This window comes from Mycteria americana, chromosome 1 (assembly GCF_035582795.1).
Source record: "Mycteria americana isolate JAX WOST 10 ecotype Jacksonville Zoo and Gardens chromosome 1, USCA_MyAme_1.0, whole genome shotgun sequence".
Lineage (NCBI taxonomy): Eukaryota > Metazoa > Chordata > Aves > Ciconiiformes > Ciconiidae > Mycteria > Mycteria americana.
In genome coordinates, this window is record NC_134365.1 from 201,240,169 (window position 1) to 201,256,578 (window position 16,410).

General features: G+C 36.5%; 1 protein-coding gene across 2 annotated transcripts in view; it reads left to right on the top strand.

The window, feature by feature from the left end:
- SACS (sacsin molecular chaperone) overlaps positions 1-15,576 on the top strand; it is a 38,093-nt gene extending 22,517 nt beyond the window's left edge. The window contains exon 9 of one of the 2 annotated variants that reach the window (XM_075490895.1): positions 1,684-15,576. In XM_075490895.1, coding sequence (XP_075347010.1) covers positions 1,684-13,244 — 11,561 coding nt within the window. In that variant the 3' untranslated portion in view covers positions 13,245-15,576. The remainder of the gene's footprint in view (positions 1-1,683) is intronic. The other variant, XM_075490896.1, reaches the window with a different exon arrangement.
- Positions 15,577-16,410: the final 834 nt, after the last annotated feature.

The window sequence follows — 16,410 nt, forward strand, 5'->3', positions numbered from 1 at the left end:
GGTCTTGCTTCTGTCTCTCTTCTTCCTCTGGCAGTTTCTTTGAACGACAATTTTCTAGGGACTTGTTCTTGGTTGGTAGTATGCCTCTCGTTGATTAGAAGAACGTATTTTTGTAAATGAATGTGACAAGTGTAATTCTTCTAAATCTTCTAGAAATGCCTAAGGACTTTGAGATAATCCTTTGCAGGATTGTAGTGCCTACTTTTCTCTTCATTCTACCTACTCCTAAATTATTCTTCATTCTAAGATTTTGCATAATTGTAAAGTACAACTGCAGTACCGTAGAAGTTGTACGTTATTATAAATAATAAGTATTAGAGGGGGGTTTGGCAGAATTTGAAACTTTCCACGTCAAAAATTCTACTTACATAGCTGTAGAAATTATATGAGAAAGATTCCTGATACAGTTGCAGAAATAAAAACTTTCTTGTATTAGTTCTTTGAGAAAATGGGATACAGTTGTTTTAATTGTGTTGTACGAAGACAACCAGATCTTACTTTTTCTCTCCTAAAATTTGTACTGTATTTTTCTAGTTGATAACTGTTTCTATATTTAGTGTGTTAATGTGTAACTCAGAGCTGTTCTCTAAAAATGGATTTGATTATATTCTAGCCCAACAGCTTCTCTGGGGATTTTCAGGTATGGTTATTAACTGAAGATGTACTGGTTTGGATTGAAGCTTGATATTTGTGTGAATTTGGTGATTAGCTATTCTCAGTACCCCAGCTTTCTTGTAAACAGAACTTGCCAAATAGAGCTGCCAAAAGATAGCTACCAAAGTTAATTATGAAAAGAGTTCTAAATACAGTTGAGGGGAAATGCATATTGATGAAGAAAACCTTGTAGTTATGTTACACAGAAATGATCAATATTTTCATTGGTGTATTTATATATATTTTTAATAAATTCCCATGCAGAAAGATTTCCAGTATTTTAAGATCACATGTATAGATTTTAAAACAGTATTTCTAAAGATCTGTGCTCAAATAATAGGATTTAAGCTTAGCTTTTAAGTAGATTCTTATCTTGCTGGCCCACTGCTGCAAGTATTTCTCACTTTCAGAAGGCTGCTGCGTTTACCTGTGTTTTCTGTTCAATAGAACTAACAGAATGCATAGCTCTGTAGGCATGAAGTGAAAAGGAAAAAAAATCTGAAAGAGTTTTGTTGCTTGTCAGTTTTAGTGTAAGAACATCTGCACCTGAGCTACTCTTTGCTATATCTAATAATCTTTCAAATCTATTTGAATCTTTGCAATTATAGACAAACAAATAATGGATTATATTCTTATTTACCACTAGCCAAATAAGTAGTGTAAAGAATCGACCAAACAAAAAAATATGTTTGAAGCTTGTTCTTTGATTGTAAATCTGTAGTTGCTATGTATGCGTGAGAACTCTTGTGTCAAACTAACAAATGCGGTAACTTATTGATCATTTTCATTTTGTTTTTATTTTTATACTAATATGGAATGTATTTGCTTTTAATTAACTCCTAAAAGCAAGGGGAACTGGTATCTGCAGTTCTATTTAATATCAGCTTTTTCCACAAAATGAAAAGGCAGGGCACAAGTTAAATTCCCCCCCCCCCCAATTTTTATATCCTCCCGCCCCCCCACCCCAAAGCACTTTATGTAACTGTGTTCTGTGATTTTCATGGCTTTGCCCTTTTGCTATAATTTCAGGAAGGCCGTGCACTCAGCTGCAGCTTCTGAACCCAGAAAGATTTGCCCGGCTCATTAAAGAAGTTATGAATAGCGTGTGGCCTGGCAGAGACATGGTGGTACAGTGGTATCCAGGTTTGGAAGACAAAAATCACCCATCAGTTTCCTGGCTTAAGATGGTCTGGAAGAACCTATATATACATTTTTCTGATGACTTGAGTGTGTTTGATGACATGCCGCTTATCCCCAAGACACTGCTGGAAGAAAACCAAACATCCGTGGAACTGGTTAGATTTAGGAATCCATCACCTATCATTCTGGAAGATGAATCAGAGACTCAGCTCCCGGAATACTTAGCTGATATTATTCAGAAAGTTGGTGGAGTTGTACTTAAGAAGCTGGATACGTCTATCCAACATCCACTTATAAAAAAATACGTGCATCCACCATTACCAAGTGCTGTTTTACAAATAATGGAAAAAATGTCCTTACAGAAACTATGCAGTCAGGTTGCATCATTCCCGTCAACACATAAAGATGCTCTTAGGGCATTCTTAGCTAGTTTAACTGATGCAAGTGAAAAAGAGAGAAGAATTATTCAAGAATTGCTAATATTTAAAAAAATCGAAAAATCATCTGACGAAAGTGTCCCTGTTTTTACTGGGCTAAAAGGTAGTAAGGTATTACACCACACTGCCAAAATTCCTCCTGGTCTAAGATTTTCTATTCCAATAATTGACAGCAGTGATGAAGCTACTATTCGCTTAGCTAACCTGCTGAAAATAGAACAGCTAAAGAGCACAGATTTCTTGAAGTTTGTTATACAAGACATTAGAAGTGATTTTTATTCATATGATGAAACAACACAGATAATGCAATGGGTTCTTGAAAATCTGACTTTTCTGAAAAATGAGAATACAGATGTGATAGATTGGCTGACATCACTAAAATTTATTAAGATTTCACAGGAAAAGATAATGTCAGCAAATGAACTCTTTGATCCTGAGGTAGAACTTCTGCAAAATTTGTTTTATGCTGAGGAGGAAATTTGCTTCCCCCCTGTTATTTTTACATCTTCAGATATTCTTCATTCTCTGAGACAAATAGGCTTAAAAAATGAGGCCAATCTTGAGGAAGGTGATATTATGAGAGTGGCAAATAAAATTGAAAGTTTGCACGCTAACTCTGACACCAATCATGATTTACTGTTAAGAAAAGCTAGAACTCTCTTGATGATTTTGAACAAAAACCATACACTGCTTCACTCATCTGAAACAAAAGCTGCGCTGAAAAAAATAAAATGGATTCCCGCGTGTAAGGAAAGACCTCCAAATTATCCAGGATCCTTAGTTTGGAAAGGAGATCATTGTAATCTGTGTTTGCCACCAGAAATGTGTGATATATCTCACGCAATTTTAGTTGGTTCCTCAGTTCCTCTTGTGGAAAATGTGCTGTTGGATATAGAAAAAGCACTTGGCATCCCCACCAAGCCCAGCATAAAAGCAGTCTTAAAGCATTTCAAGGTGGTAGTCGATTGGCACAGTTCTAAAACCTTCAGTGATGAGGACTATTATCAATTTCAGCATATCTTGCTTGAAATTTATGGATTTATGCATGATCATCTAGAAGAAGGCAAAGAAGCTTTTAAAGCCCTGAAATTTCCCTGGGTTTGGACAGGTAAAACGTTTTGTTCCCTCACACAAGCAGTAATAAAGTCAGTACCTGATCTTGATCTCCAGCCTTATCTACATTATGTGCCAAAAACTATGGCGAAGTTTCATCAGTTGTTTAAATGTTGTGGTTCAATTGAGCAGTTAACACCAGACCATGTTTCTATGGTCATTCAGAAAATATATCTGAAAAGTGAGCAGTCTCTCTCGGAACAAGAGAGTAAACAAAATCTTCACATTATGTTGAGCATCATAAGATGGCTGTACAGCAATCAGATTCCTGCAAGTCTGCATACACCCATGCCACTCTACAGTGGCAAACTTCCTTATAAACTTGCAATGAGGCCAATTCATGAGTGCTGTTATTGTGATATCAAAGTTGATGACTTAAATGATTTGCTTGAAGATTCTGTTGAACCAATAATTTTGGTGCATGAAGACATACCAATGAAAACTGCTGAATGGTTAAATGTCCCGTGCCTTAGCACAAGATTGATTAATCCAGAAAATATGGGATTTGAGCAATCTGGGCAAAGAGAGCCTCTGACTGTAAGAATTAAAAATATTTTGGAAGAGTACCCTTCCATTTCAGATATCTTTAAAGAGCTTCTTCAAAATGCTGATGATGCTAATGCAACAGAATGTAATTTCCTGATTGACATGAGAAGAAATATGGATATAAGAGAGAATCTTCTGGATCCAGGAATGGCAGCATGTCATGGTCCAGCTTTGTGGTCATTCAATAATTCTGAATTTTCTGACTCTGATTTCCTAAATATAACTCGATTAGGAGAGTCTTTAAAAAGGAGTGAAGTTGACAAAGTAGGAAAATTTGGACTGGGATTCAATTCCGTTTATCATATCACTGATGTTCCTATTATTTTGAGCCGGGAGTTCATGATTATGTTTGATCCAAATGTTAACCATATCAGTAAGCATATTAGAGATAAATCTAACCCTGGGATCAAAATCAACTGGAGTAAACAACAGAAGAGGCTGCGAAAATTTCCCAATCAGTTTAAGCCATTTATAGGAGTTTTTGGTTGCCAGCTACCACTGACTGTAGAATCTCCTTACAGCTATAAAGGAACGCTTTTCAGGCTGTCCTTTAGAACTCAGCAGGAAGCTAAAGTGAGTGAAGTCAGCAATGCATGTTACAATACAGCAGACATTTACTCTCTTGTGGATGAATTCAGCATTTGTGGTCACAGATTGATAATATTTGCTCAGAGTGTAAATTCAATGGTTTTGAAATACTTGAAAATTGAGGCAGATGATCCTGGGGTGGCACAAGATGTTGTCACTATCAAAAAAAATATGTGTTCTTCCAAAGCCTTGACTGCACCAAATATAAGTGTTTTAAAGGAAGCGGCTAAACTCATGAAGGTCTGCAGCAGCAGTAATAAAAAGCTTCCCACTGAAATACCAAAGTCCTCGTGTATCTTACAGATAGTAGTAGAAGAATTTCACCATGTATTTAGGCGGATTGCTGATTTACAGTCTCCGCTTTTCAGAGGTACGGAAGATGATCCAGCCTCTTTCTTTGAAATGGCTAAATCAGGACAGATAAAAAGATCAGGTGATGAATTGCCACAGAAAACAGTAGATTCAACAACATGGCTTATATGTTCTTGCATGGACACTGGAGATGCTTTAAAATTTTCATTACATGAAAGTGGACGAAGACTAGGTCTTGTTCCCTGTGGCGGAGTAGGAGTGTTGCTGTCTGAAACCCAGGATCAAAAGTGGATTGTGAAACCTAATTGCAACAACATAGGTGAAGTATTCTGCTATTTACCTCTACGAATAAAAACAGGCTTACCTCTTCATATAAACGGCTGCTTTGCAGTTACTTCAAATCGGAAAGAGATCTGGAAAACAGACACGAAAGGAAGATGGAATACAGTATTCATGAGGCATGTTATTGTAAAAGCCTACATAGAAGCACTTTGTGTTCTACGTGACATGGCAATCAGTGGCGAGCTAGTTGACTACAGTTACTGTGCAGTGTGGCCAGATCCTGATTCAGTTCATGATGATTTTTCTGTTATTTGTCAAGGGTTTTATGAAGACATAGCTCATATGAAAAGCAAAGAAGGGATCAAGGTCTTTTCTGATGGTTTCTCTTGGGTTTCCATGAAGAATGTAAGGTTTTTAGATGACTCTATACTGAAACGACCAGATGTTGGACCATCAGCCTTTAAGATCTTTCTGAAGTACCTTAAAAAAACCGGTTCCAAAAATCTGTGTGCTGTAGATCTCCCCTCCTGGGTAAAGACAGGATTTGAAGAAGCAGGATGCAAATACATATTATTGGAGAACACTTTCTCTGAGAAACAGTTCTTTTCTGAGGTATTTTTCCCTAATGTTCAGGAGATTGATGCAGAGCTGCGTGATCCTTTGATGCGTTATGTTCTCAATGAAAAAGTTGAGGAGTTCTCAGGAATTCTTCGTGTTACTCCATGTATTCCCTGTTCATTGGATGGACATCCATTAGTTACACCGTCAAGACTGATCCATCCTGAAGGAAGAGTTGCAAAGTTATATGATGCTGAAGATGGAAGATTTCCTTATGGCACCACTCAGGATTATCTTAACCCAGTTATTTTGGTTAAACTTGTTCAGTTGGGAATGGCTAAAGATGATATTTTATGGGAAGATCTGATAGAACGTGCAGAGTCAGTAGCCGAAATTAACAAGATTGATCATGCTGCAGCTTGTCTCAGAAGCAGTATTATATTGAGTCTCATTGATGAAAAACTAAAATCCAGGGACCCTAGAGCTAAAGAATTTGCTGCAAAATGTCAAACCATCCCCTTCCTTCCTTTCCTTAGCAAACCAGCAGGCTTCTCACTGCACTGGAAAGGCAGTGATTTTCAGCCTGAAGCAATGTTTTCAGCAAATGATCTTTTCACTGCTGATCATCAAGATACAGTTTGCCTAATACAACCAATTCTTAATGAAAATTCCCACTCCTTTAAAGGTTGTGGTGCTTTGTCATTAGCTGTCAAAGAATTTTTGGGTTTACTGAAGAAACCAGCTGTTAATTTGGTCATAAATCAGTTAGAAGAAGTTGCAAAGTCATGTGATGGAATCACGTTATATCAAGAAAATATCACTAATGCTTGTTACAAATATCTACATGAAGCAATGTTACAGAATGAATCAACAAAAGCTATGATAATCGAACAACTGACAAACTGTAGTTTTATTCTGGTTGAGAACGTGTATGTCGATCCCACAAAAGTGTCTTTTCATTTGAATTTTGAAGCAGCACCCTATCTCTATCAGTTGCCTAATAAATACAAAAACAGTTTCCGTGAGCTATTTGAAAGTGTGGGTGTAAGGCAGGCTTTTACAGTTGAAGATTTTGCTGTAGTTCTGGAATTAATAAATCAGGAAAGAGGGACCAAACAACTAACAGAAGACAACTTTCAGCTTTGCAGGAGAATAATTAGTGAAGGAATATGGGGCCTCATTAGAGAGAAGAAGCAGGAATTTTGTGAGAAAAAGTATGGCGAGATTTTGTTACCCGATACTCGTCTTGCACTTCTGCCTGCAAAATCTTTGTGTTACAATGACTGTCCGTGGATTAAAGTTAAAGACACAACTGTTAAATATTGTCATGGCGTTATTCCAAGAGAAGTTGCAGTAAAGCTTGGAGCAATACCAAAGCGCCATAAAGCTTTAGAAAGATATGCATCCAATATCTGTTTTACTACCCTTGGAACAGAATTTGGACAGAAAGAAAAATTGACAAGTAGAATTAAAAGCATTCTTAATGCCTACCCTTCAGAAAAAGAAATGCTAAAAGAGCTCCTTCAGAATGCAGATGATGCAAAAGCTACAGAGATCTGTTTTGTGTTTGATCCTAGACTGCATCCAACCGATAGAATATTTGATGAGAAATGGGCACCACTTCAAGGACCAGCCCTGTGTGTTTACAACAATCAGCCTTTTACAGAAGATGATATTCGAGGAATTCAGAACCTTGGAAAAGGTACAAAAGTAGGAAATCCCTGTAAAACTGGTCAATATGGTATAGGTTTCAATTCTGTTTACCACATTACCGATTGCCCTTCTTTCCTGTCTGGCAATGATATACTTTGTATTTTTGATCCTCATGCTAGATATGCACCAGGTTCAACATCAACAAGTCCTGGCCGCATGTTTAGAGATTTAGATGCAGATTTCAGAACACAGTTCTCAGATGTACTGGACCTCTACTTAGGAAATCACTTTAAACTGGATAATTGTACAATGTTTAGGTTTCCTCTTCGAAATGGAGAAATGGCAAAAGTATCAGAAATTTCCTCAGTTCCGTGCTCAGATAGAATGGTCCAAAATCTTTTAGATAAGCTGCGTACAGATGGAGCAGAACTCTTGATGTTTTTGAACCATATGGAAAAAATTTCTATTTGTGAGATAGAAAAAACAACAGGAGCACTGAATGTGTTGTATTCTGTACAAGGCAAAATCACTGATGGAGACAGACTGAAACGAAAGCAATTCCATGCATCTGTAATTGACAGCGTAACTAAAAAAAAGCAGCTAAGTGAAATACCTGTGCAACAGATTACTTACACAATGGATACTGAAGACTCGGAAGGAAATCTTACAACTTGGTTAATTTGTAACAGGTCAGGCTTTTCTGCCATGGAAAAGGTATCCAAAAGTGTGGTTTCAGCCCACAAGAATGAGGACATTACTCTTTTTCCACGTGGAGGGGTAGCAGCTTGCATTACTCATAATTACAAAAAACCCCATAGAGCGTTCTGTTTCTTACCGTTATCTTTAGAAACTGGGTTACCTTTTCATGTAAATGGACACTTTGCTCTGGATTCTGCAAGAAGAAATCTATGGCGTGATGATAATGGCGTTGGAGTAAGAAGTGACTGGAATAGTAGCCTAATGACAGCGTTGATAGCACCAGCCTATGTTGAACTGCTGATTCAGCTGAAGAAACGGTATTTTCCAGGCACTGATCCTACAGTGTCAGTGCTGCAAAACACACCCATTCATGTTGTGAAAGACACTTTAAAAAAATTTTTATCCTTTTTTCCCGTTAATAGACTTGATATTCAGCCAGATTGGTATTGTTTAGTGAAAGCAGTTTACAGTTGCATTTATGAAGATTTGAAGCGTCTTTTACCTGTTATGCGAGCTCCAAATATTGATGGTTCTGATTTGCATTCTGCTGTTATCATCACATGGGTTAACATGTCTACTGTGAACAAAGGCAGGCCATTCTTTGACAATTTACTACAAGATGAGTTGCAACATCTCAAGAATACAGAATACAACATCACAACACGGAAGACCGTGGCGGAAAATGTTTATAGACTCAAGCATTTACTCTTAGAAATTGGATTTAATTTAGTATATAACTGTGATGAAACTGCAAATCTTTACCACTGTTTGGTAGATGCAGATATTCCCGTCACCTATGTGACACCTACTGATGTCCGATTATTTTTGATGACATTTTCTTTTCCAGACTCTAATTGCCACATTGGAAAGTTACCCTGTCGTCTTCAGCAGACAAATTTGAAACTCTTCCATAGTCTCAAACTTCTGGTTGACTATTGTTTTAAAGATGCAGAAGAAAATGAAATCCAAATTGAGGGCTTGCCACTCCTTATTACTCTTGACAATGTTTTGCAAATTTTTGATTCAAAGCGGCCAAAGTTCTTAACAACATATCATGAACTGATTCCATCTCGCAAGGATCTCTTTATGAACACATTGTATTTGAGATACAACAATATTTTACTTAGCAGTGAAGTAGCAAAAGTCTTTGATATCACAAGTTTTGCTGAATTGTTATCATCTGTGTTGCCTAGAGAATATAAAACTAGAAATTGTATGAAATGGAAGGAAAACTTTGCAAGTGAATCTTGGCTTAAAAATGCCTGGCATTTTATTAGTGAGTCTATAAATATTAAGGAAGAGCAAGAAGATACGCAAGCAAAATTCAGTGATGTTGTTGAAACTTTGAAGGACTGGACTTTGCTCCCAGGTGTAAGGTTTACTGTCTCAGCTAATCATCTTGTTGTGCCAGAGTGTGATGTTTTGCTGCCCCTCAGCATTATGCATATAGCTGTTTTTCCAAATGCTCAGAGTGATAAAGTCTTTCATGCTTTAATGAAAACAGGCTGTATTCAGCTGGCATTGAACAAAATTTGCTCCAAAGACAGTGCTTTAGTGCCTTTGTTGTCGGGATGTACAGCAAATATAGATAATCCTTCAAGCATTCTGAAAGCCATACAATATATGGTACAGACATCAACTTTTAGGACTGAAAAGTTAGCAGAAAGTGACTTTGAGGCTCTCTTGATGTATTTCAATTGCAATTTATGTCATTTGACATCTCAGGATGACATTAAAATTTTAAAGTCTCTTCCGTGTTATAAATCGATTAGTGGCCGATACATCAGCATTTCAAAATACGGAACGTGTTATGTCCTCACGAAAAGCATCCCATCAGTAGAAGTAGACAGATGGACACAGTCGACTTCATCAGCTTTTCTTGAAGAGAAGGTTCATTTGAAAGATTTGTATACTGTGCTTGGCTGTGTCTCTGTGGATGATCTTGAAGTGTACTTGAAACATCTTTTGCCAAAAATTGAAAGTCTGTCTTATGATTCAAAATTAGAACACTTGATCTACTTAAAGAATAGGCTAACTAGCATTGAAGAAACTTCAGAAATGAAAGAACAGCTGTTTGAAAAGCTTGAAAGCATTTTGATCATTCATGATGCAAGCAATAGATTAAAACCTGCAAAATATTTTTATGACAGGACTGTCAAAGTCTTTGAAGTTATGCTTCCTGAAAAATTCTTCATACCTCAAGATTTTTTTAAGAAATTAGAGCAACTTACAAAACCAAAAAATCAAGCTGCATTCCTTCCATCATGGGTATCTTTTCTACGACATATTGGATTGAAATTCATCATTTCACAGCCACAGTTACTACAGTTCGCTAAGGAGATCAGCATGCGAGCAAATACAGAAAACTGGTCTAAAGAAACACTACAGAATACTGTTGATGTCCTCCTTCATCACATATTTCAAGAAAGAACTGACCTTTTGTCAGGAAATTTTCTCAAAGAATTGTCTTTAATTCCTTTTCTGTGCCCTGAACGAGCTCCAGCAGAATTTGTTAGATTTCATCCTCAGTATCAAGAAGTTAATGGGACACTTCCTCTTATACGATTCAATGGGGCACAGGTGAATCCTAAATTCAAACAGACTGATGTGTTGCAGTTGCTGTGGACTTCATGTCCCATTCTTCCTGAGAAAGCAACACCTTTAAGCATCAAAGAGCAAGAGGGAAGTAGTCTTGGTGCACAAGAACAACTTGAGCAAGTTTTAACGATGCTGAATGTTAATTTGGACCCTCCCCTGGACAAAGTTATTAATAACTGCAGGAACATATGCAATATAACAACTTTGGATGAGGACATGGTGAAAACTAGGGCCAAGGTCCTAAGAAGCATTTATGAATTTCTTAGTACAGAGAAAAGGGAATTCCGCTTTCAGCTTCGAGGAGTTTCTTTTGTAATGGTGGAAGAAGGTTGGAAGCTCCTTAAGCCTGAAGAGGTGGTAATAAACCTTGAGTATGAATCTGATTTTAAACCCTATCTTTACAAACTTCCTTTAGAACTTGGTACTTTCCATCAGTTATTTAAACATTTGGGTACTGAAGATATTATTTCAACAAAGCAGTATGTTGAAGTTCTAGGTCGCATATTCAAGAACTCGGAAGGAAAGCAACTGGATCCTAATGAAATGCGCACAGTTAAAAGAGTAGTTTCTGGCCTGTTCAAAAGTCTTCAGAATGATTCTGTCAAGGTTAGGAATGACCTTGAGAATATGAGGGATTTTGCCCTTTACCTTCCCAGTCAAGATGGTAGGTTGGTAAAGTCTAGTATCTTAGTTTTTGATGACGCACCCCACTACAAAAGCAGAATCCAAGGTAACATTGGTGTGCAAATGCTTGTTGATCTTAGCCAGTGTTACTTAGGCAAAGACCATGGTTTTCATACTAAATTGATAATGCTATTCCCTCAGAAATTGAGGCCTCGCTTACTTAGCAGTATTCTTGAAGAACAGTTGGATGAAGAGTCTCCGAAAATTTGTCAGTTTGGAGCATTATGTTCTTTGCAGGGAAGGTTACAGTTACTGTTGTCTTCAGAACAATTCATCACAGGACTCATTAGGATTATGAAGCATGAAAATGACAATGCTTTTTTAGCTAATGAAGAAAAAGCAGTAAGACTTTGCAAAGCTTTGCGAGAAGGTTTGAAAGTTTCCTGTTTTGAGAAGTTGCAAACAACATTAAGAGTTAAAGGTTTTGCTCCTATTCCCCACAGCAAAAGTGAAACGTTTGCTTTCCTGAAGAGATATGGAAATGCAGTAATATTGCTTTACATACAGCATTCTGACAGCAAAGACATAAATTTCCTGTTAGCATTAGCAATGACCTTAAAATCTGCAACTGACAACCTTATTTCTGATACCTCGTATTTAATTGCCATGCTGGGTTGTAATGATATTTACCGGATCAGTGAGAAGCTTGATAGTTTAGGAGTGAAGTATGACTCTTCTGAGCCATCAAAACTTGAACTACCAACACCTGGCACTCCCATACCAGCTGAAATTCACTATACCCTTCTTATGGATCCAATGAATGTATTTTATCCTGGTGAATATGTTGGTTACCTTGTTGATGCTGAAGGTGGTGATATATATGGATCATATCAACCAACTTATACCTATGCAATCATTGTACAAGAAGTAGAAAGAGAAGATGATGAAAGTCCCGGTTTTCTAGGGAAGATTTACCAGATTGATATTGGATATAGTGAATATAAAATAGTGAGCTCTCTTGACTTGTACAAATTTTCAAGACCGGAGGAAAGTTCTCAAAGCAGGGATAGCACACCTTCTACCCCAACCAGTCCTACAGAATTTCCAGCACATGGACCGAGGACAATTCCACCTCTCTTCACTGGTAGAGAGAGCCACAAAACAATGTCCTCAAAACATCACTCTCCAAAAAAGATAAAGCCAAACTTGTTGCCAGAAATCTTAAGAGAAGTGACATCTGTGATTGAACAGGCTTGGAAGCTTCCAGAATCTGAAAGAAAAAAGATTATTAGGAGGCTGTATCTTAAATGGCATCCAGATAAAAATGCAGAGAATCTTGATATAGCTAATGAAGTTTTCAAACATTTACAGAATGAGATTAACAGGCTAGAAAAACAGTCCTTTATGGATCAAAATATGGACAGAGCCTCAAGAAGACCATTTTCATCCTCTGCTTCTCGATTTCAGTCAGATAAATTTTCATTTCAGAGATTTTATACTTCATGGAATCAAGAAGCCACAAGCCACAAATCTGAAAGACAACAGTATAAAGAAAAGTGTCCATCTTCCACGGCGCCATCTTACTCACAACGCTTTTTCGTCCCACCTACATTCAGGTCTGTTGGCAATCCTGTAGAGGCACGTCGATGGCTTAGGCAAGCCCGAGCTAACTTTTCAGCTGCAAGAAATGACCTTCATAAAAATGCTAATGAATGGGTATGCTTTAAATGCTACCTTTCTACTAAGCTAGCCTTGATTGCAGCTGACTATGCTGTGAAAGGCAAATCAGACAAAGACGTAAAACCAGCAGCCCTTGCACAAAAAATAGAGGAATATAGTCAGCAACTTGAAGGGCTTACCAATGATGTTCAGACGTTGGAAGCTTATGGAGTAGATAGCTTAAAAACTAGGTATCCTGACTTACTTCCTTTTCCGCAGATTCCCAATGATAGGTTTACTTCAGAAGTTGCTATGAGAGTGATGGAATGTACTGCTTGTATCATAATAAAACTTGAAAACTTTATACAACAAAAACTATAAGATTTGAAGAGGTTAGGAAACTTTTGTCAAGAGCTTAGGTATTTCATGTGACGGGATACAAATGCGATTGTGCAGATTACTGAACATTCGAGAGGTTACACGTTGCCAAGCAGTTAGAAGTGTAGTGCACAAAGGTGGATGGTACTGAAGTACTTAGAATTGAAATTTATTTAAACGGGATTTTTTTTTAACTGAGCCTGCTGTATAAGCAAACTGTAAAACATGAATATTTTTTAAAATTTGCGAGGAAACTGAGCTGCAAAAATTAGCTGTATGTACAATATTGTGACTAATTGGCATATTATTAAACTGCACTTTATATAACCAAAGCTTAGCTTTCTGTTAGATGAAGCCTGTAATTATAACTCCTTAGTAGATTTTATTTCATTTAATATAATGTTTCCAAAATGCTAATGTCAGTTTTCAATGTACTAATCTTAAGACTGGACATACTATGAAATGGGAGGTGGGATGGAAATTAAAATAACTTTGGAGGTATTGCTCCAGAGCATTTCTGTATTCTTTTGTGTTCTGTGGACATTCACGTCACTCATAGTAATACTCTTATCAGCTGGATCTGATTATAAATTTGCTGCAGCATCACATTGTGAACATTTAAAGGATAGTTTAGTACCTGTGAACTGGTACACTTATTTTAATGCTGAATAATGATACTTGATTTAACATGCAACTTCATGTCATGCATTGATTGCATTTACCTTATTATAAAATAATTAAGTACTTAATTTACTCTTTTTTCTGGAGCCTGTTATCTTTTGTTTAATGAAAAAATGCATGTGGATGATACAAAATTGGTGAACATTATTATATGGTGTTTTATGATCTTTTTTTGAACACCAAAACTCAGTTTTCAGATGTCTAAATGCTTGAGTTTCTTTTTTTTTTCCTCTGTGTGTGCCTTTGTGTGTGTACATATATATATATTTTTCCACAAACAAACATTGGTAATAGTACAATTCAGTAACCCATTTTTGGTGTACACTGAGCACTGGTTTTTGTTACACGTTTAAAGGTGCTGCAATGTAATGCTCTTTTTATTTTGTTGTTCACCACAGCCCTAGAGGAGTCTGATTTTTAGTTCACACTCTTTCTTTTATAGTTTGTAATACTTTTGGTAATGTCATGCAATATGTTCAATGTTAGCTATTTGTAAAAAAATTTAAAAAATAAAAAACATGGAAGGATAATGCTAAATGGAAGGATTTTTCTTTGCTGGATCAGCCACATTTTTGTTAAATGTTAAACATTTTCCAGTGACACGCTGTTACAATTGTTTACTTGACAGCACAGTGAAACTGTAATTTAACTTACAGAATACAAAGGAAAACAAACAAACAACAGTGAGCTTGCAGGGCTGATACAGATGCGATAGTGTTGTAATCCAAAAATAAAAAATCATGATGAAGGCTTATTCAGTTTTGTGCAAATTATAAAGGGCTTGTTCTCTTCTGAAAAATCTTGCAAATTGTAGTGGGAAGAAATGTGATGTTTGGAAAACGATACTGCTTCTGATTGTGAAGCCCTATTATTATTTCTGCTATTAAATATTAAGTGCCATAATTTTAATAAAGAAAAATGCAAACATATTTCAGTCTGATGTGTTTTGGTTTTATAAAGTAGACTAAATTTACCTGTTATTTCAAGCTTTCTTTTACATAGGTAAATACACACTTGCTTTTCAATTCATTCTAAATAATTGTACAAAAATTAAAATACTATTAAAGAGGAAAAATGCTTTTTTCTTCCAATGACAAATGTTTGCAGTTTTCTCAAAGAAATTGTACGTTTTGCTGATTTTTTGCAATAACTAGCATGTTAAGTAAAACGCAAATCCTGGTGTGCCATGAAATAAATCAGTTGAGTTAATTCTGTATGTTTTTTAAACAGATTCCTTTGTGGCTCTTACTTATTTTGTGCATTAAGTCAGATGAACAGTATTCAGGGTAAACAAAATACTAACAAAAGGAAACAGTTCTCATGGTGTTTTTCAGTTTAAATGGAGCTAAAACATATGGTAGCATGAAAACGAATAACAGGAGCAACATGAACACTTTCCTGTTTTTAGGTGAGATGTTGAGGAAGGAAATCTTTTAAGCACATAACTGTGTTTTGTAAGCAACTTACGTTGTCTTCCCAGTATTATTATGAACTATTAAAATGGCTGTGCAGAACTACTAAACTATTTTGTTATATTTTTATTTTTTTTTATTTTGTATATATTGTTGAGTGCTGACGCTGTGAGAAAGAAAATGATCCCAGCTCTTAGGAAGCTAATGGTCTGAAGTAATTTTAAATATTGAACCAAGGCGAGCAAGAAAACCTGAATGACACAGAAAAATTCATTTATTCTGTTATTCCTGGGTTGATACCATCAATTGGTTGCAATAAAATTTACATATGGATGCAGAGAGGCAAGAGTGGTGTCTCAGCTGGAAGTCTCTTATTTTCTTTTTTTATCTGCTTAACTCACTGTAACAGGTAGCCTAAATAAAGAGGCCTTACGAGACCAGGAGACCATATTGTGATAGAAACTGATTTAATAAGTGCCATTTAATCCCTGTTTAAAAATAAATAAATAAATAAAATGCTTAATTCATGCTTCATTTTGGCTCAGCTGGGAGCCTTGGGAATTGCAGAATAACGTATTTGTTCCTAAGTTGGGCATGGAAGCTCAGAACAGTAGTATGTGATGATTCCTTAGTAAGGGTCGATAGAAGTAAATGTTAGCATGTAGGTTCCACAAAAATATATTTTACAAGTAATTCTGCACATTACACAAGTTCACATGAGAGAAAAGGCCTTTTCAGCCAGGTATATGTCCTAGTGATCTTCCGCAGGTGCCAGTAATGTGTCTAGCAAAAGCAGCTTCAGTAGTCCTGTCTCCTAGGATTATAGTTGTGAGGTTTAGCAAAGATCAGTGGTACAGGAAACTGATCCAACTGTACGTTTAGTAGCCTAAATCTAAGGAACTGCGGTTCTAAACAAGCCTTGGCAGGTTTGTTACTATTTATCTTCTTGTAGAAGCTTTAAAAGTTTTCCTCTCGAACAATGGCATTAGCACCTATTCTAGAAAGCACTGGTCACTTGCCTCAGCAATTAGTGACAAGAAAAAGACCTCTATTTTTTAAGGAAATAGATTTTTGTG